Below are 23,105 nucleotides of genomic sequence, written 5' to 3' on the forward strand. Positions count from 1 at the left end.
TCTCTCTCTCTCTCTCTCTCTCTCTCTCTCTGTCGAGAGAAAATTACGCTGCGAAAAGCACTTTGACTCCCGAAACGCCCACCACGGTACACGCACAGCCGCTTTCGTTGCTGGGAAGCCAAAACACTACTCAATCGTAAACAGCAAGTTAGAGAGGCTCGCTTTTATAGACCAGTTTGCAATTTGCGTAACTCGAGACATCCACGATAAAATGATTGCTGTGTGCGTACTCGTATTTAACTCGATAATAACGCGGGCTAGGAAGACCGTAACAAATTATGTGTTAATTACATATCTGAAAAAAAGATTTTTGACGAAGATGAACGTAAAAATTACTTTTGCGATGAAGATACAAAATATGAAAAGACCGTGATAAAATTATAAACGTGGCAAAACTTTCTCTGATATGCAACTTTCCTGGGAATTATCGTTTACAAAACAAAATAATTGCGGCAATAAATTCGCAGAGATATGTAAACGTAATTTGCATAAAATGCCAAAATTCAAAAGCACATTTTAATCGTGCGCGAGAAACGATAAGTCCGCGGTGCGGTGAATAACAGAGGAATGCATCACCGAAGATACATCGCCGAGTTCATTAAAGTTAATCGCGAGCGCGTATGCCCCGCGATCTACTGCGATCGTGCATATATAGAGTCGGCTGATTAAACAGATTGTCATACGTTGCTTATCACACGTACTTTATTTACAGGTGTATAACGCGGCATATAATAAATGCGCATCCGACCAACCGCGCGGCCCCGTGTTCGCTGGTTCGTCTGTACACACGCCGTGTCGGAACGATGGTACGATGTATGTTTCGGGAAGTTTGCCCGACGCCATGGTTATGCATTCGGGCGTCGTCGTGGGGCCAGTGTCATCAAATTTTGCATAGCCACCTAGCTTTTATTCGGTGGCGGTCCAACTGGTTCATTTGCATTCAAAATTCTCCGAGCAAGAATTTTCGTCTTCCCTCCCTCTATCTATCTCTATTTCTCTCTTTCTCTTTCTCTCTCTCTTTCTGTTTCACTTAATTTTTTTCTACCGCGAGACAATGAGCGTCCTCCACGGGACAATTCCCGTTGAGAGATAGTCGAAGGGGAAAAATCTTATCGACACAGGAAGAGACAGTTAAGAAAAAGTAGTGCGAAAAGTGCTAAGTTAAGTTCGGCACAAGTTACCACTCGTCGTCGATTTTGTCAATTCTCAACGAATTGGCCAACGGCACGGTCGTTCGCTTGCAATCGGGAAGGATTTAGCTGGCGCGGCCAGAAAGTTTCGACGGCGAAATCTTCGCAGACGACCGTCTCGAGTCAATTTAGAATTCCTCGCGATGTAAACGCATTCCTTGCTTCGTGCTTGTGGCACGACAATTGATTGCATTTCATTGTGATAAATGGAGAGAACGCGAAGGAACAAGGTTTTGTTTTATTGGGTTGATTCATAAATAAGTTCCTTTTTACTTAATAAACTGAATTTTTATATTTATAAAGCGTTTTAACCCTTTAGGGGCCTGTGTACATAATTATGTAATTTAAAAAAAAACTAAAAAAACTAAAAGAAAACTAAAAAACTTTCATCAGGGACGTCTTTTAACTATCTTATAAATTATAACATTTTACTCCAACGGGATCGATGTGTGGTCCTTAAAGGGTTAACCAATATAACTACTAATTTGTAAATGATACACTCTTAACTGCTTGCAGCAGATAAAATAATTAGATGGACCGTGGGTAATATGTTAGTTTCTCAGAAGAAGTAATTCAGTAATTATATGTAGCAGAACTTATTTATAAATTAACCCAAACATCCAAAAGTCAAAAGGAAAAAAAGAAGAAGAGAGGAAGATTCTTTTCCCAACGACAGTTGTTTTTGTATAAATGTAAATGTCCATAAAAAAAAGTTAATAATTAGTTTTATAACAGAATACAGAAGACAGTTTCAACACGCCCTTTCAACTCTCTCTACAGCAATCAAATTTTGCTAATAAATTATCACACATAAAACGCAGCTTCTATATTTACAAAAATGATTTCTATCGGTAGATTTATCGTCGCCCTTTTTTGGCCGATGTAATCATATTCTAATCATCTCTCGGGCCGTAGCTTCTGCCGTAGCATCCGCGATGCCGCCGAGGCGAACCGCACCGGATGCAAAACTGTTACGACCTGACTACGACGGTCTACGAATGCTGACTCAGGGTCAAGCGACGGATTATGAGAACTCGTGTCACTCTGGCCGTTTCCCTCCGAAAACGTCCCGACAATGCGCTTAGTTCCTGCTTACACACGTGTAATTTACACCCCAGCCGCTGCGCGCAGAAGTTCCCTTCTGTTTGCAAACCCCCGTCTTCCGTGTCGCGCGTGACAAATGAATGTTTTAAATGCATAAAACAAGGGATGAAGCGTGCCATAATAATATATGGTATGTAAAAAATATAAAGTGATATAAGCGTGCAGGAAAGATGCAATTTCTAATAAACTGAAAAATTGAATTGCTCCGCAATTCAAAGATAACTGGTAAATATCAGTATGTATTATATAATGCCTGTATTTATAAATAGTATCAATTATATATTTAAAATCCTCTCCTCGCTACGCTTATAATTATATAACAGTTACAACCAAACGATCGTAAATATAGCTCTGATAAACAGAGCGATATTGAAAGATACAGATGCATTCCGCGTGCGAGACGATTTTACGGATGACTCCTCCCCCTCCTCCACTTCGTCCCTTTCACTCGCAGATTTCCATTTTCGCCGTTTTACCATTTTCACCATTCCACCGTTCGCAGATGGTGTACCGAGTGCATCGTACCACGCCGGCAAAACAACCGCCCCTCCGGTTTTCCCGAAAGGACTCCGCTGAAAGTTTCGACTATTTCACGCGATAACCATCGCACCGCCACTAACTCGCTCATGCATATGTGCGCACACCGGTATACGTGTATCGATCTATTTACTGGCGTGTACGTGTGTGCACGAAATATACACGTGGACGCGCGAGCGCGGAAAGGCGCGGGAGGGTATAGAGAAAACGGAAAAGGAATATCTCTCCTATTTACCCGAAATGCACTGCGTTCTTTGTTCACTTTGCACGCGTTTCTTCGTTCAAAACTGCAAAACGTGCAGTATAAAGCGCGGTTCACACTTAAACGAAAATAACAGTCACGTTAAACTCGAATTTTAACGTCACCATTCGCTATAGCGAGCTCTACTCTTCTGCGCTCGCTTGCACAAAAGAACTTTTTAAAAAACTCTTTTCATAGGTCATTAAAATATATGGTGGACGGTTGCTGGTCATTTTATTCTACAATTACCATTTTGGCGTAAGAATAGGGCTCTGTTATTATTACATTTTTCAGTAATTAATTTAATATTTACTGATATTATTGTCATACACAGATTTGTATTTGTAAATTGATGTTAAATTGAAATAACGAGACTATCATATCTATTTGCTTGTTTAGAAATATTGTTTTCGAGTAACTTCAAGTACCAATGAAATGCCGAAGAATTGCAGTGTGCCAAAGTGCAATTAAGAAAAAAAGAGCTGCAATATTGCAAAATTCGTCGCATCTTATCACAAAGCAAACCCCCGCTCTTACAGCAAATTTAATTTTCTTTGTTTCTCATAACATAACAAGTACAATATTACAATTTATGCCCTTTGCAACGAGTATTCAAGGATGTTACATCGATCGTACAGCGGAGCAGTAGCATAACGTAAGCCGTATTAGCGAGCCGTGCGTTCAAGAACGAAGAGTCTGCACTTGGAGAGAAGTTTCCTCGGGAAAAGCCGCGTCCCCGTCGCGTCGGAAAGCGAAGCAATCGCGTTTTATTCCCCAAACTTGATGCTGCACTTGGCCTGACTTTGTGCAACCTGCGAGGTTGCACCGTCTTCCCGTCTCGCGGTTAACGATTCCGATTGCATTCGAGTGCATTTCCGCGTTACTACGCAAACCGCTCACTGTCGTGCGTTCGTTCGGTCTCTCCTCGGTCGACCGCAGCATTTATTCGCGGACTCACGGCGTCACGCAAAAATGCGGATTATTCTGTGCGAGGTGCTTTGTAGTCGCGCGGAATTCACATCCGCGGAATGCTAACTACGTACGACCTTATAAACGATTATGCGCGTGTGGCATCCCGAATAACGTGCCGTCATATGCCTATACCGACGAAAATAAAACGTTAGCGCAGCATCGTCTTTATCTGCGTACATTTTATTAACGAGAATTTAAATGCGATTTTATAGTAAAAGTTTGTCGTTAAACCAGCAGATTGTTACACCAATTTCATCGTATAAAGATTTACAGACGACTAACACTGTCTAAAGCAATAAAAAGTGTAAAGTAGTCGCGTCTATCCTAAACAAGTACTTTTCTTCATCTATATATATAAGTCACTTATATATACTTCTGTCTGTCTGTCTGTCTGTCTGTCTGTCTGTCTGTCTGTCTGTCTATGGCTATACGCGAACTACTCATTCGTTAGTGGACCAAATTTTTACCAAAAATAATGAAATAGGGGTAGAATTTCCCGGGAGTGCAATGATGTGGTTAATTTTTCGTTACCGATCTTTTTGGAAACCAGACTCATTCGTTAGTGGACCAAATTTTTACCAAAAGTATATGAAATAAAGGTAGAATTTTCCGGGAGTGCAATGATGTGGTTAATTTTTCGATACCGATTTTTTTGGAAACTGGTTCCAAAATTTTTTCAAATTTTACGAGAATTAATTGACCGAATCGTAAAGAATTGTACATGAAGTAGGAGTAGAATTTCCCGGGAATTGCCATAAAGTGTATAATTTTTCGTTACCGATCTTTTTGGAAACCGGTTCTAAAATTTTTCCAATTTTTCTGGAAATAATTGACCGAATCTCAAAGAATTGTATATGCTGATTTTTTTTAAACCGCGAGTTTCCCCTCTCCCCAAACTCACTCATTAATTAAGAGCACCAATAGAACCCCATAAAACCCAAGCCCGCTTCGCGCGGGCTCAAAATCTAGTTAACATATAATTTTGTAAAAAGGTATTATTGTATAATGTATAATATTATTTTAAGTCGCACAGAGAACTACATTATTACAACAAAAATCGTTTACGGTAATGAAATATAATGTAATGAATATAATGTAATATAATGTAATGAGTATAATGTATAATAAAAAATTATTAAAGATTTGTTTTTAGGTATTAGGTATTCAAACCGTTAATTCTCATAGGTGTATATCAACTATTTATTTTAATCGCTTGACTGAGAATTTTGTGCATTTTGATTTAATGCTGCTTAATATTTTAGTTTATATCATATGTCATAGAGTTTCTCATATATAAATAAATTTATTTTTTTTAATTGTTTTTATAAAAATCAAATAAAATGTGATACCCGTTGGAAAAATATATTGTTGAGAAATTATGAAATTTTCAGAAACATTCAATAAAAAATGCAGTTGTTAAAAATTAGTGCAACCGTAATTAACCTCGCACTCTCTTCCATGTTTTTTTTTTACATATTTATTTAGCTCGTTTATTTTACATAACGTGTAAATTCACGAGAAACACGTGTCACGTGTCCCAAAAAGTAAATGCTCGCGATATATTCGCCAACTATGTTAAATTAAAAAAAAAAAGAACTTATTTGAAAATGTAACAGAATAGAGTTTCTCTCGCTTTAAAATTTTCGCAAAAGTGAGGCACACTCTGAAACTTGATAATGACGATCGGTAGTACAAAGAGGCAGACCTTTCGCTTCGGCGAGAATTTCCCTCTTGAACTTTCCCGGAACATTCTCAGTAGCTTTGTACTGTGACATCGTAAAAAGACGCGAAAGAAAAGGCCTTTTGTACGGTATTACACCATTGCACCTGATACTTTGCGATTTGCACGCTACATAATCTTAAAGATCCGTCCATGTGTCTCGGCGTGAGCATTACACGGAGCGTGAACACGAAAATTGAAATCATTTCTCACAGTACATATCACGTTTTTACACGCCTCATAAATAACGCTACAATCCGCATTCTGATAGAAAGCGCTGTTCGTCAATCTTGTCACACACTTTGCGTGCTAAAAAAAGAGATGATTCATAAAAAGAGAATTTTTTTTCCCTTGTCGGCGGCTGTCAATTCGCGATTGTTACCGCGTCGATATGCGTGCTCATCGATGCCACGTCAGGCGGTATCCGCGAAAAAAAAGGAACGGTCGACAAAAAGCAGCATTACTTACGCGCCATCTCTCATTACCAAACGCGTAGGATTTGTTCGCCGTGCGAAAAACTCCGACGCGCGCGCGCGCACACGCGGAAAAATCAGCGGCCGGACAAATAGAAACGAAAAAGACATACGCACCGACGAGCGCGCTGGATGAATTTTTAACTTGATTTCGCAAACGAGCGAAATGAAAAACGCGTCGACGCGTCAACAGAAAAATTGCTCGGTACTGAAAATTTGCCAATCAGACGAAACGTCAATTCGCGCCGCGTGTACGCCAGAACAAAACTGTATCGCGTAATTTCTTCCTTTTCTCGTTTCAGCGTCGAGTGTTTTAGCATAAAAAAAATCGAGTATTGAGGCAACAAGATAATAATAAAATGCATTTATTACGCCAAATAGTTCAAATACATATTATCTCTAATAATTTTTCAAAAGTATGCTATATATTTTTAATACATAGTTCTCTCACCATATGAGTTAAAGTAGTAATATACAATTCTTACATAATTCTACAAAATATTTTTTTAGCAAAATAAAAATAATACCGACATTTTTTACCATCGTTTTTATTGTGAATATTTATTGTGTCGTGTATAAAACGGTGACGATGTTAGAAACTATATTCACAAAATAAATAAGTACGACGTGTCTTACGTCGACCAGGAAAGAAGTTCAATGGATTGAAAGCTTTGTATCTGTCGGTGCATATGCGAAGTACATAAGAGGACCATGCGGGACCATACAAAGCCTGAGCTACATGTCTTTTTGCTAAGTTACCTAATTTCGCAATAGCGGATCAAGCGTGGTTCAAAACGACAAAGTCTTCGGGAAACTAGCAAAGTCGTTTCGATACAAGCTATCATATGTATAAATTATGTTTCCACTTTTTCGGATCAAACAGCTTTCTGTCGAGAAATTTCGCTTCAAAACTTACGATTTAGAATAAAAGAATATATAAAATTAAAATTATAAGCCTTTTCCTCATCGTATATAAGATATCTCATCTTTAAGAGAAAGACCTATTAAATATATACAGGTCCGTTTTTTTTTGTTCGCAAGGGTTGAAAATCAACTAAAACATGTAAATTTGCTGAACTCCTTCTGAATATATCCGAATAAGATAAAATAAATGTCATAAATTTTAAAGAGTATACCATTTTTATTCCAAATATTTATTATTTGTTATTTTGCTCACTAAATAATTACAGTAGCACTTTTACGATTTCTTCCATCTGCTGGGAAGACGAAAAAGTTTGCTCGCAGTAAAATATTGAGAGAATAATTTTATGGTTTCGCGCTGCGATATTAAAAATCGCTGAAAACATGAAAAAGCTGTTCCACTTTGTTTGCCAGAAAGCTTGTTCTATATATTTCGCCCGCTATCGATATTTAAAGCTTTTTAATCAAAACGACCTGATGTTATTCCGAAGCAATTTGTATTAATTATCAGGAAATCATTACGTTTTAAACCGCACGCGACGAACGTAATCGCGTAGGTAACACGAAAAGCGATGCACGCGCGAAAAATGCTTTTCCGACCTTTTAACCCACTTCAAACGGTCATTTGTAAAACAACGCAAATCACTTTTCTCAATTCAGTTTTTACGATTGCAAGATTTAATTTTCCCTTAATCAATTTATATATTTTTCGCAAATTTTTTGCACAATTTATAATACCGCCGTGCGAAAATTAAATAACTTTTTAAATATTTTACTGCACGCGAACTCTTATCTCTCAATACATATATAAGAAAAATGAGAAACGGATGTGAAAAGTGGTATTATAATTAATCAGGTAGCAATGAGTAATTATAAGGTACCTACTTATAAGCAAAAATTTAAAATAGATAATTTATTTCCTAAAATTTGTATGGCATTGATTTTGCTTCTATCCTCAAGAAATTCAGACCGTTCAGACATCTCATTGTTAACTCAACTTTGTAAACCAGAGAGATGAATCAGCATTTATGTAATACTAAAGTACTAGCAACTGTTGCGAATGTATTAATATTTATCAGAAAGATTAATAAATGGTATTTTCCAGATATCAAGTTTCAAGATTTCTGTCATTCTCAAAAAGCATTAATAATATCATAAATATTTTAGATATAATTATGCACGTGCAAGTCCACTTTTGAAATGCGAAAAAGTGAAAAATAAATAATTTTGTTTAAAAAATTCAGAAATATCTAATTTATGTATTTACAATATTTATATGTTTCAATCTGCGTGCAAAAATGTAAATAGGTCAAAGTGCTTGAAAACGTCAAATAATCTGCTCTGCAGAGAAGTCAAATTTCATGAAAAGTATGAAAAATTGGCGCGCTTCAGGCTTAGGCAAGCTGCCACGACCAACAAATGCAAATAGGCCAACGATGAAAGCATCGCGCAGACGCACAACTTCGATGCACCATAAAACTTCGTTTGCACCGTACAATCGTGACGATTAACGACGACGAAACTCAATCGCGAAATCGTATCGATGAAAATGATCATCGATTTACTCGCCGTCGATGCCAGTTCAATTCCGACGAAGGGCACCAGAGCGAGAGAGAATGAGAAAAAGAATATTCACAATCCAAGAATAAAATATTCACTTCGATCCATTTTTCGTATACATTTTTTAATTGTCAGTAATGGAATGGCGTGCCTTTTAGCATAACCTACCTACCGCATTGGCTAAAAGCGTATGAAGCTTGTAATAAACTGTAGTTCAACATTTAATAGCTTAAAAGCGTGCAGCACTTTCAAAATATCAGAATATTATTTATATTATTAGTCCTATGTATAAATATCTAATATGATTAAAAAATATATATCTCTTTTCAGAAAGTTTTTGGAGAGTACCTCGATACTACTTCAATTACGAGAAAACATCTCCCGCTTTCCCGTGTTCTACCGAAATACGAAAGATAGATAGAAAGTAAAATAAAAGCTCGAGGAAAGAGTACGCTCGATTCTCAAGCATAAACTTCCGCAAAGTGCGGGGGCGGCGAGACAAACAGATGCACGAACTTCTGTACGCGACGGTATCGCATCGGAAAAGGCGAATAAGCGATTTTCGAAAGATGTAGTTTCCAAGACAAGAAAATTGTACCAGAAGAGAACGGCAGAAGGAAGAAGAGAAATCTCCGTAATTTAAAAAGAAAATTCTACTGTCGGAATATTGTCAATAATACTTTATCGGACAGATGATTTTGCAGCGTAATATTGAAAATATATATTGATTTTAAAGTTATTAAGATACTCATGGCGACGGCTGTATCTAATTAATGTTAACAAATGCTTTCTTGCGCACTGATTCTGATACAAAAAGCTGGTTTTATCGTGGCGCAAAGTTACTCGGTTTCGCGATAGCGGTTGTTGTTGCGCGTAAACGTCACAGCATCCGGCGTCTCGTCGGCAAACGCGCGATAGTGAAAAAAGGTCTTCAGCGATCGTTTTCCTCCCCTTTTCTCGCAGCCTCACCAATCCCTCCCTACTGCTGCTGCTGCTGCACCCCGTTCTCGCGAGGAGAGACGCGAGAATCGATCCGGCAGCCGACGCGAGAGAAGATGCACTCTACCACGACGCCCGACGACGACGACGACGACGACGACGACGTCGACGTCGACGTCGACGTCTCCTGTCGGGCGGCGGTAAGCCACCATCACCAGCTACCTAGAGACTCCCGAAAATCTCTCAAAGTGAGAGAACTCGATTGAGGACCGGCGCGGCGCCGCGCGCCGCAACGACGTCGACGTCGCAGTGTATAGACTTTGTCGATCTCTCAGCAGCTCTCGCTGCGCCTTTTAATTGCATCCATTACGATGGATGCCGTTTCCTCGTCTCATCGCCACGCGACGCTTCTCGCATTTAACGACCACCCGTCCGTCACGCTCGACAGTCACTTTGCCGCACGTATAATCTTTTCTATTGTACTACACTTCATCTTCATTTTACTTAATTACTAATTTAACGTCTTTCGAAAAACTGGCGGTGATTAGTTTCCACGGATTAACAGTGAGAAAAGAAAGAAAGATAAAATGTAAGGTACCATTGCCGGTCATTAATTCGTGAGCAATTGTGGGAAATTAAAATTTCAAGGAAAAAGAAACAATCTATGTGGGCCGCGATGCGTCACATAAATAATTACCGGCAAATTAAATAATTTGTTTTGTCGTAATAAATAATGATAAGTCGCAAAAGTTACTCGCGGGTTATTTTCTCGTGATTTCCTCACTTCTTATGTCATAATACAGGGCGATTAATGTAGATATTAAGGAGTCTTAATAAGCCTTCTCTAATTAACAGTCTCATTTTTTTTATATCCAAGCGGCCCGTTTGCTTTCGGCGTTATGTCACTGGACTCCGGCTACATATTCATCGTCTTAAATTGATACCTCATGACGTAAGAATGTAATTTCTTGATTACGAATGCCACGGCCAGCCCAACAACCGGAGGAACTGAAGTAACGGTGTGTTCGCTCGACGCGCGTTAATATTCATGAGACACTATCATCGCGACGCGCACGAAGCTCGCTCGAGACGACATATTGGTCGCCAGCGGATTACGCGTTTTATTATAATAAATAATCGTGGCTATAAAACGTGCCCGTCAACCGCGTGATGATGCATCGGATGCGGCGCTTAAAAAACAGCCCGTAAATCAGCCCGGGAATCGATACGGTGCATCCGGCGACGATAAAAATCGTACTATCGCGCGGCGCGGCGCAGCGCCCTATCAAATTGCGCCAGTTTTAACAGGCGTGTCTCTAAACATTTGTGAATTTTATTATAAACCAAGTGGAACAGAAATTTCGTCCATTTGCATTGGTTTAATATATATCCCCCGCGTGTGTGTGAATCGATAGCGTTACAATTCCACCGTAAAAATCACGTCCGGCGGGACGTTTCGAGCTTATGCCTGACGTATTTCGCGCGTTTCCGCCGCGTCCCCGATAAAATATATCACTGGTCGCATCGATTTCTCAGGCTACAGCGGACACAATGAAAAGCGGAAAATCGAATTAATTTACACTTAAAGCTTTGAATGATCGGTGATTGAAAACCCGGATTTCGTCACGCCGTCGAGCGTTGCGAGCTCGGATTTGAAATAGGCTAAAATTGAATTCCGAGTTCGAAATTTTGTGCTCCTCATGTTTTCAATTTAACGAACAATTTACATTTACGCGTTTCATCGTTATCTTCGCTAGCTATATAAATAAGATATTTGCGATATTTTCTCTGGAATACTTTTCTCAATAATCTTTGAAAAATTCATACAAGTACGAAGTGATTATTATCGAAAAGATCACGAACGTGTAACAATTTTCGATATATAATTGCATTATCATTGTTACGATTTCCCACGAGAATATACGTGGGTATTTAACGGATCAATTGATCACTGATGAATGAAAATCTTGATAACAAGCCACACACAACATTCGAACAGACTTGTGATACATGACACGCGACATATTCTGACCTGGCAAATACATTCGTCAATTATTGCAGAATTTAACTGTTGCGAAAATTGATTGCGCTTGCCAAACACGGATCGTTTACATTTCATATCGCTTAACGCGCGAATGCCGTTTTATCATATTAAGCGAGCAAACTAATTCCCGTGTCGTATAATAAATGTCACGCGAAATGCAACACGGAGTCCTTCGTTCGATTAGTGCTTTAATAAATGCGAATTAGACAGAATTTTTCATGCTTTATTCGAATTCTATATATATATACTATATAATTTACTTTTCACGATATGTTATATTAATAATGTCGGCTTAGCGTTGGAATAGATGGAATCGGACAAAATAAAATATGAGAAATCTCGCTAATATCGGAAATTTTTTTAATGACAGATTCTTTGATAAATTTGAAAAATTAATTTCCTTATATATATATATATATATAGATATATTTTTTTTTAATTTTAACATTTCGTGTATATACGATCACGCCGCATGTATGCAGCAATATAAAAAACGCAATAAAAGAAATGAAATTAACCTGCATTTACAAATTGAACTTATAAATCAAAAATATATATAGTAAACATGCAAATACTTCCGTCATATTTTCCGTGATAAAAAGTCAGCTTAAAATTCGTCAAAAATCCCGCATGAAAAAATCGTCCGGATCACGTGAGTGGGTAAACCTCTATATGTCGCGGCAATGGAACGAATGAAAATATACACGCTCGCTCATGCGTAATTTTAGTAATTCGGTATTTATTGCGAAAGAGCGCGTCGCGTAAAAAATTGCTAAATAGCAGGTAATTTTCGCGCTGGCATCAACGACGGTGTTTCACGCACGTGTTTCGCGAACGCGATAAAGATGCTGCGCGTTCTTTTTACAGTAAAAACGTAAAAAAATATTACACAGGAGAATGCCTGCGACGTGTTTCATAAGATATGAGCAATCACCGGGAAAGATGGAAATTCTGAAAAATCCTTGGATGATACTCGGCGAAAGCCCAAACAATATCTTCCGGCATCTCCTCCCTCGAACGGTAGGGCAGAAATTTGCCTTTAAGATGGTATATGATGGTCGTTTTAGCTACGTACATATACCTGCATATCGGTGACGTCAGAAGCGCAAAAATATACCAAAATTTACGTGACGAACTACGCTTTCACGAAAGCATGTGTAGTCATAGAGAAAAATTTAAATTTATACAAAAGTCTCGAAAACATATTGCCGTAAAATTATCTCATTATAATTACATTATGAGTGCATATATAATGAATAGTACGTTCAATGCAACCCGGACATCTTGCGTGCATTTATGCGTTCTTAATGTATATTGCAAAGCCGTATTCCAGATACAATGACCCGCGATATCAATGCTGAATTCAAAATGTGTATGCTGACAATATTACATCGATCCCTGAATTATTACAAAGGCCACCATACAACTATGGCACCATTATTATCCAATGTACCGCCATTGGCGATCATAAATAAAACCTATATCCCTCGTACCGACCGCTCCTCGATTATTATCCACGGAAAATCGAATCGATTACTCCCAGGAGGCCCTATTATATCGATATTGTTACCGCCGAAGCTCAAACATTATTATTAATTGAGAAGTCTCTCTCTTCATAGGCAATACGGAGCGATAATTTCATTCGCCATTCAATATACGCTAAGCTGTAATTGCTGGACGCAAAAATGAGGACATTATGACGTCATCATCCGACTAATAAATAATTAAAATTATGAACTCGTATTACGACGTACAATAACACTGGTCGACGTGTCAGATGGGGGATTGGGTTTTTCGAGTCGTTTCCTGTAGATTTTTGGCCGCTGAATCCGAATCTGTCAGTGAAATGTTTCTATCACATCTGGTTTTTGAAAAAATTGAGGTCAAATGTGCAAAAAAATGTGTTTTTGGCTATTTTTTATAAAGTATAGGTGATAAACCCGATATGTTAAAAAATTCAAAAAAAGCTTAAAATGAAGATTAGACAATATACTTTAGGCTAAACAAAGTCATAATTAATCCGCAATTATCTATCGCGAGCTACAATATTTCTTTGTTGTAGGGTGCGCTCGCGTTTACGCCTCACACCCGCTGGCTGAGGGGAATCAGAGATAAATACTTCAAAATACATACACTTGCAGATTAATTCTCACAATCAGTGTACACTAATCTAACATTGAAAACTGAATAAAACTTGTTGAATAAAATATTAATTCAATGAGTCAATAACAAGAGGGATTGACTTTTGTCAACAAATGTCGCTAAAATCAGATATTTGTATACCTACCCGCATTCGATTTTCAGATTCAACATTGAACGATGTAGCTGCTGAGAATATATTTGGCAGCGTGATCGCAAAAGGATGGTGGTGTATTTTTCACGTTACTGCGACAGGTGGACATGATCGATGGTCAGATGTGCTCTTTGTGCAAATCGTGACAGTGTAAACTAGCGATGGGATCAAAAGTTATAGTCAAACTGTGAATATTCTCGATCCAAAACCGCTGTGGTGAGCGAGATTAACCATTTAAACGAATTATCAATAATTTTAACTAAAAAATTGTTTGCGATTGTTTCTATATTTTCAAAGTATTTAATTGTACGAAATTATATTTATTGATATAAATTGACGAAGAACTTGTAAAAATTACTTTTCTTTCTTGTAATATTTTGTATCTTTGTCTTTTATATATATAATTTATATTTTATTATAAAAAATATGAAAGTATGCAATTTTAGATTTTTGACGAAAATTAAAAAAAAAACAAGTCTTTCCCCTTCCCAATGTCACCCTGTCTGCAAAATTAAAACGAACGATGCGACACAAATAAGAAAGTTTCGCAAAAGATAGCATGAGAATTTCCCTTATAATCGTTACAACTCTCGTTTAAGAACGATCAAATAACTAGCATAATATGCAGCGCGTAACAATCTTTCAAGGAGAATTTAATTACTCCCACTGGTTTTAAATGTAGAAACGCAAACTGAGGTCCGCCAAACCAAAGGATATTTCCATTACGTTAAAACTCTCTTTGAACATTTCTCTCTTAATTATATTCTATCCCAGGACATTTGATAAAAGATTGAATACGTAATACTAGATGCAGAATTGTTAGCTTTGCCTCGGGAAAGCTAAAAGAGATATCTTACATATAATAAAGATTATACCTAAGTAAGTGTTTAAAACGTCACTAAACTTTCTCATTACGTCAAATTTTTGTTTGGAACGTTCATTTATATTATCTTCTAAACATTCCTAAAAATTGTATAAATATGCATTTAAAGAATTAAGTTAAAAAAAAAACATATAAGAAAAGAAACCTGAGATTTTTCTTTTATAGCAGAACTTTTATATTCTTATTTTACTCGATGAAAGATTAGATACATGATACCAAATATAACGTAGGCACTTTTTAAAACAAATATTTTGTCATACAATAAAAAGAACTACGCCTATTAAAGGCGTCAATAAATCTTTCACTAACTCTCCTAATTACATTTGAATTTTTTCCTCGAATGGTCTGAGCCATAAAAAGTTAAGTACACAACGCTAGATTGCATCATTATCATTTTACGAGGTGCGAGGGACTTCAGTCGATGGAGCGAGAAAGTCAGCGAGCGCCGGAAAAGAAGGATGACGAAAACAAGAACAGCAGGCCGTCGCAAATAGCAGATTTTAACGGCGATTTCTGTCACTTCCGGACGCGCGCAGGAGTCGGAGTTCCCTCTTTAGGCAGGGCAGCAGATGTTCTCTACGACATGTTCTCGCACCAGAGAACTTCCCTTCTCCGAGGGAAATGCGCTTAACTAGCCGTCACCGCCCGATGCTGCTCGCCGTTTAAGTCTCTCCCCCGACTAACCAACCACCCCACCCACCTTTGCCGCCCCTACAGACCCTAAACAAATCTTCCACCGTCGAGAGAACACCCCTTCCACGTTTCTAAGATTCGCAAACCACCCGCACCGAGCCGCCCTTTCCTTACGTGGTAATATTTTCCAACAATTTTACGTCGCGCGTTCCGAAACAAATAAAATGAAATATTCCGTAGTTAATATCGGGGTACTCGTTTCTCTAATTTTAAACCTTTCTCCGAGACTAATACCTTCGTTTATAGTATATTATTATGAACGTAATTTTACTCATACTCGTATATAATCTTCAAATTATACAGTAATGAAGAAAAAATTGGGGAGCCATTATGTGTATATTAACATTATTAAAAAATTTAAAAGATTAATTATAGCTTATTAATCCGTATTGACGTCAGGCACAATTGACGTCAGCTTAATTCACGGACAAGTTTTGAATTAAGTCCAACAAAATTATGTCGAAACCTCGCTATATAGATGGAATCGTTAAAGAATAAAAGCGTTAGATGTTAGCGTAAGAGAAATATTTCCTGGTGTATTTGTATGATGTAATCTTACACGATGAGAAACAGTATATCTTTATAACTTCACGTTAAAATAAAGATGAAATTTGATTACCATATTCTTAAGGAAAGATATATCAGTGTTGTCTCGCATTCTTCTTTCTGTGAAAATCTCCGTGCATTGCGTCATTGAAAAAATATTGCTTTTTAAATTAAAGTTATTAAGATAACTTAATCTGCGAGTGAAAGTAGCCATTCTCGAGAGCCTTATAGTTGCTATAATAATCAACTGTATTATCACAGTCAGATAGAAATAAAAAATGTCCATTATATAGCTCGATCATTTTTAGTCGCAAATTAAATTTCCGTTTTTATCACCGACAATCCAATTTAGATGCTATTTTCAAATCGAAAAAATATTTGCCGAAGGTTGTTAGCGCGACTTATGCACGATGAAGAATCTCGGTTGGAATTTTCTCGTGATCTCTCGGATTGCGGGGAAAATTTACAAAACGCGCGCGGCAATTTCTCAAGCAGCCCGCGAACCGCCCGCGAATGCAACGAAGCTGCGGGGACGAAGCGCTTTCGCACGTGTTACATCTGTTATAGTTCCGACTGCGACGCCAACCAACGGTCGCGTGACAAGAATTTCGCTGGGAGCGAGGAAATGCGCTTTTAACTAACTGTCACCGCCCGATGTTATGATGAGCCACTCTCCGCGAGCCGCTCTCACCGTCGCAAACCGCGAATAAATGCTCGCCTCGTCGACGACCTCTCCGCGAACTTACAATTAGTTGAGTCCTCGAATAACTGCAGCGATCTGCAGGACGTAATTATCATATTTCCATACGCGGCGCAGTTTCCAAAAGCGGTTTACGGTTATTTAACTATGTGTATTCCTATGCATTCCTTATATCTCTCTGAGACCAACCAATAAACCAATTAATTATTCCCTTTATGGAACTATTGGTCAATTTTAAATTTAAGATTCTTTATCGGATGCAACCGCGTTTTTAAATAAATTTACAAAATTTTTTTTAAGATATTTCGAAACCATATCGTATAATACTTTAAAAACATATTCCAGAAATTAAGGGATTGGAAAACCCTATAAATAAGAAAATGTCGAGATCATAATAGTTTCCTACTCTTCGCATAGCTTTTAAAATAAATTCAACGTAACTGTGTTCACAGTCTCATAAGTTGATAAAAACTTTGGTCAGATACTTTTCGAAAACTCCAAAGTTCAGTTATGGAAGATAATACTCGCCAAAAAAGAGGTGAGAGTCAAAACGAATAATCCTGTACTATCAGTATTGCTGTCAATATGAATTTTTCATATTCTCGACACATCTTTACACATCTTTATAAATTTCATGTCAATTTAATCAAATATCTTGTTATTATGTTACTAACAAATTATTATAATTATTTTTTATATAATGTATACAACAATTACTTTAATTATTAAGTATTTTAATATAACATGCAACTAGATAATTCTGTGATGTACAGACGGCGTCATTAATGCTTTCCTAGCTGTGTTCTGGGGATTTCTATAGTGCACGTTAAATGTACTATGCCTTCCTAGCTGTGTTCTTGGGATTTCTATAGTACAAGTTACATGTACTATGCTTCAGGTGGAAGGCATTAATGACACGCCTTCTGTACATAATACTTAATGTATATTATAAATTCTTTTGTTCTACGATGGAATATTTAGTGGATCTTACTTTATTTGTCTTACTTTATTTCATATTATATATAAAATAAAGTTATAAATAAATATGGATTGACACACACAGAGGCCTTGAAAGAGATTAAAACAAAATTTAAGCATTTTGTAAAAAAATTGTAATTGTTATTAGTAATTTTTTACATTTTTTACGCGGTTTTTGTATTAAATTCGTATTATACTACGTGACCGTAAATCATTTCTTGTGTCTCTTTTAATCATCTTATGACATATACATATTTAACAAGTCTATTGTTCCAGTGTTATTTTTTAATGTCAGTTTTATAGAATATTCCATCTTAGAAGAATAAAGACCAAATACCTCAAACAGAATATTTGGTAACACATTTGCGAAGGGGGGGGAAAGGAAAAGAAATAATTAATTAACACGCCTACTAATATACAAATATTAACGATTTTTCCTTAGTGTGTTTAACGAATATCAATCTATTTCAATTAATTTATTTCAGATAAGTATCATACAAAAATATATAATTTTGTTCTAGCCTTCGTCGTCCATGAAATGTAAACACCATGGAGAAACTCAAATAAAAAATTTATACATATTATAAAAATATCAGTATTTTATTTGTTATATTTAGTATAGTTTATTTTTTCACTAAAAAATATTTGTAAAAAATAAACTTGAAATCATCTTCCACTAAAAAATATTTCTAAAGAATAACTCAAAAAATAGAATCAGTTATTATTAATGCATATAATAAAATTATTCAAATTGATATTATTAGTGTATTGTATCTTCATGGCGTTTTTAGTTGCGTTCCTGAAAATCATATATATGTACAAAATACTTTAGTAAAAGTTGTAAGAAATAATATCATTATTACGTTTAAAAACAATTTTTTTTTAATCACTCTATTTTATTACTTTTTACCAAGTTTGCTTCACCTTTGAAATATTTTCTTGAAATATTTCAAAGGATATTTCAAACTGAGATATTTTGTAATTAGTTTTGTACGTGTAAAACACAAAATCAATACATGATGAATACTTATCATCAGCTCTATTTTATAAGCTTCTTATATATGTGCAGTGCATCTTCGTATATACATAATAAATCAATAGTTACGTATCAATATACACGTTCAAATATGGAATATTAATACTATAATATAATCTTAGTCTATATTATAAGACAATGAATCTGTGATATATTAAATTTATCTGCAATTCTTCTATGCTCTCCCTCTCTGTCTCTCTCTGCTGTTTCTTAACTTAATGCATGTACATGCGTTTGCATGTCATGTCACGGATATCTGATAAAATTTTCACAAATTCATTATCTCAAGTTAAAATTAAAATTAATTAAAATTCACCCATACGACAGCAGTAAAGTGCAAAATGCATTGAAACAAAAATATATTTACATTATAACAAACCGCATAAAATAATATCTCGAAAAATAAATATTGTGCGTATAAAATAATATAATAATATCTTGTAAAAATCTTTTTTTTCAATAAATTTGTTAATATTAAAAAATCTACAGTTATATAAGTAATAAAAATAATTAGAAATTTTAAACATGTATTGAAAATACTATGCGTATATCTGTAAAATGTTCGATTTATTATTTTAGAAAGCTAACTGTTCTTAAAATAAAATCAGAAATATTTTATATGCATTACACATGATTATCGTGGAAAGAAACAATTAATTAATAAAATAAGAAATAATTAATGATTAATAAAGTACTTACCTTATAGTTGCTCCGCCGTCGTCCGATGCCTTCCCCTCCTCTGAGCTTCTCTCGTTGCTTCATCATGATACTCACATTCACTCGCGAGAGGGCTGTCAATTACATTGCTCGACTCTCTCTGCGTAGCATTTCCGATGCACGCCTTATTACATTACGATGAAAGGGCTAATGCGAGGAAGGTGTCGTGCAGTTTCCGACGCCTCGCAATTAGCCGCTGACCGATTAAGAGAGTGATCGCGTTTTACTCATCTGTGTGCTTACCGCGACGGTGTCCCAAGATGTAATGCGACGCAAGACGACCTCTCAGACTTATGGGTCAAGGCTCGACGCGCGAGTGATAAACACTACTACCTTGTGTACTGACAACACGCTGTATACATCGAGTACCGAGCGTCGAGCGCCGAGAGCTGTTTACATGAGGTAGTTAACTCTTCGGGGAAATATTTTATACGTTACAAGATAAATCCCCACGCTGAATATTCCGTCTCTTACATTTAGGATATATCTCCTACGCGTGGGCTAAGGCGTCATCGTGATACATTTTGCGCTTTATTTTATAATCTGAGTAAGTATTATATATATTTATCATATATTTATATACTGTCCATATATACAGAATATATTATATGTGTAACCTTGTATATTGCAAGGTTACAAAAGTAACGAAAGATATAAATCCTAAAATATTTGCTTTCGGATTTTGTTAAGTATTAAAGTTCGAGATAAACGTGAAAGATTTACTTGTCAAACTAGGGACGAGGCTATTAATTTTCGGTGATTGCGCGAGAAGAGATAAGTGACGCGCGAATTTCAGGAGCAAAAATGATTAACTGCTTGTGTCATTAGGCGTGGTAAATACGTCCCTAACTACCGTTCCGTGCCACATTTACTTCAAACATTCCCTGATGCTAAACAAATGTACTCTCTTTTTTCGTGGGCAACCCTTCCCGAGAACTTAATCAAGTTTGCTCGTAACTTTTAGTTACGAGCACCCGCACTTCGAACGTTGAGAATTGAGAACTGCTTTCAGGCGAGCCTATTGTCGCGTCCCTTTCTCGCGAAAATGCTTTTCATACGTTTTACTTAGCTAGAAGGCCGTTCTCATACGTCGGCCTTTATAAGAAAGACAGCGTGAATGATAGCGATCTTTTTTAACTCTTGTTCGGATAACGTAATTTTTTACTCGAGCGTCACATAAAATTTTAGTAGAAATTCTTAACATAAATTCCTTCCTTCTCTTAAGAAAAATGTCTAGTTTTATATTTTCAATTAATAACGTGGTAAAAACGGTTATAATCATAATTTTAATCAATATATAAAGTATTCCATAATCATTATTTAATAACATTTTAGAAATTCCGAAATTCCTTATATGAAGACAAAGATCTATCGAGAGATGCCCAGTACTTAGGTTTCTATATTACAATTTTCAGTTCTAACTAATCTCCGTAATACGTTATTAAAGTATTGTACGATGATTGTAAGATATTCTATATAGGAGAGAGAGACAAAGAGTATCGGTTGAAAATAAGTATTTACGCGAATAAGTCAATTCAGCTTTGCAACTGACTTAAAGTTTTAATTCATTCGATGAAATTCATTACCTTAATTCCCTTTCCAAAATTAATGGCTGCTTCGCAAGGGTGCCTGATTACAGTAGGGTTAATCCCCTAACTCTCTAAGCTGGTAATGTAAACCACAAAGTCTGGTTAAAAATAATTGAATCACGAAGGGTTCAATTAAGAAACATTTGCGAATAACGAATGCATTATAAATAGCGATTCAATTTTTTAAATAAATATTGTGATTGAAAAATATCTACACAATAGTAAAGAATAGTTTAATATATTTGTAGAAAAATTTTAATATCTCCCACAAATAATATATATAAGCAATAAATATTCTTCGACAAACTCGGTGGAACTTGTTTGTGAACAAGTATATAAACTTTTAGGTCGCGCGTACGGACTTTAGTCGACTGTCGGTCGACGAGGCTCTTCTAAATATCGCAGTCTTTAATCCGTAAATGTGTTGTAATTAAGGCGAGGCTGGGTTAAAGTCCTTGTAATGGGCGAGGCGCGCAAAGCCCACTCCAATTTCGGTTGCTAGGAAACTAATCTTCCGACACTTCGTGGATACCGCGCATTTCGATTTGCCGAGTAGAAATTACTCCGATCTAACAAGTGTCGATGAAACTTCGGCTTAGGTTGCAATGGAATGCACCAGTTACGCCATACACGATGATTATCTATCGACAGGACGGGTTTAAGAACTCCGGACCAATCATACGCTACAGCCATGTTACGAAGTTTTCACGTGAAGTCATATGTAGTATCTTTTTCCATCGTATATTGCAATAAATATTATGTACAGAAAGAAAAAAAATTGTTAACTAAATATTTTCAACGAATAATTATTTTTTAAATTAAAATATGTCAATATTTGAGTAAAATCACATCATGTTAAATTTAATATGTCGTGTTTAATTTAAACATACATAAATATTTCAATTGAAAAAGTAATAAGTTAAAAATATTTAATCAAGTTAACAACTTTTTTTTTTCAGTGTATTATAAATATCGCTTTTGTGGCTCACTTGACTTCATAAAGGAACGAAGTTGCATACAATTCATTTGTTAATATTAATTTAGAATAAAAATAAAATCATTAAGAATTAAGTAAAATCTTATGTAAAATTTTAGATAAAATTGTCAATTCGCCATTAAATGTTAATAATCAACGATTGCTGCACGAATAAACAAAAGTGTATACGTTAATGATAAGAATGCAAAAAATTTGACGAGAATTATTTTATGTGATTATAGTTTCCGTTCATATTTCAAGATTAAAAAATAAGTAAAAATAGATTCTTCAAAAGCGTGATGATTAAAATAGCCTTAAATAGCCTTAAATCAGCTCCGTACTCTCATCCTTGCTTTTACGAGAACGCGAGATGTGTCAGGACAGGCATGCCGGCTTAATTCTTTAGTTTTAGGTATTATCGCTTGGCTCGTGAGGGCTTGAGATTCTAGTGGCGACTTAAACAAGATTACGTTTAGCGTAAAAATTCTCAACAGTTCATCGTACTCACCCCAACGGTCGTCTCAGATATCCTCGACTTCCGCATTCCTCGCTGAAAAAAAAAAGAAATATTTTATCGTTAGTGAATGTCATACTTTCGCATTATCTAAATGTTTACAAATGTGGAAATTAATTCTGCGAATAAAATAATTTACAAAACTGAATCTGCGCACGCGAATCCGCTTACGAATAGATCAGTTTCTAAATCTACAGATCTACATAGACCATCCGCTGTCAGATTGACGGTGGCACGCAGCCGAAGGAAATCATCGGGGAAAATAAACCGGGATCGAAGGAAAGTACATCGCCGCGCAGCCTGTTTCTATCGCAGCCCGTGCTCTGCGGAGAAGGAAAGAAGGGAAGAAAAGAGGACAGACAAACGAGAAACGCACCACTCAGCGAATCGGAGTGCCCCACGTTGAATTTCCCTCGAGAAAATCACCTTATCCCCCAACCTCGATCCTTGTTCCCGCAGACAGGAATGAAATATCTATT

The 23,105-nt window shown here is 36.3% G+C and overlaps 1 protein-coding gene across 1 annotated transcript in view; it reads right to left on the minus strand.

Annotated features, from left to right (window-relative positions):
- Window positions 1-23,105, minus strand: part of LOC112466430 (cadherin-87A) — a 197,593-nt gene that overhangs the window by 140,419 nt on the left and 34,069 nt on the right. Inside the window, exon 3 of the mRNA XM_025034519.1 lies at window positions 22,621-22,662. Within this exon, the coding sequence (XP_024890287.1) occupies window positions 22,621-22,662 (42 nt within the window). The remainder of the gene's footprint in view (window positions 1-22,620; window positions 22,663-23,105) is intronic.

The sequence above is a fragment of the Temnothorax curvispinosus genome, unplaced genomic scaffold, assembly GCF_003070985.1.
Source record: "Temnothorax curvispinosus isolate PA1 unplaced genomic scaffold, ASM307098v1 QBEX01016179.1, whole genome shotgun sequence".
NCBI classification, from domain to species: domain Eukaryota; kingdom Metazoa; phylum Arthropoda; class Insecta; order Hymenoptera; family Formicidae; genus Temnothorax; species Temnothorax curvispinosus.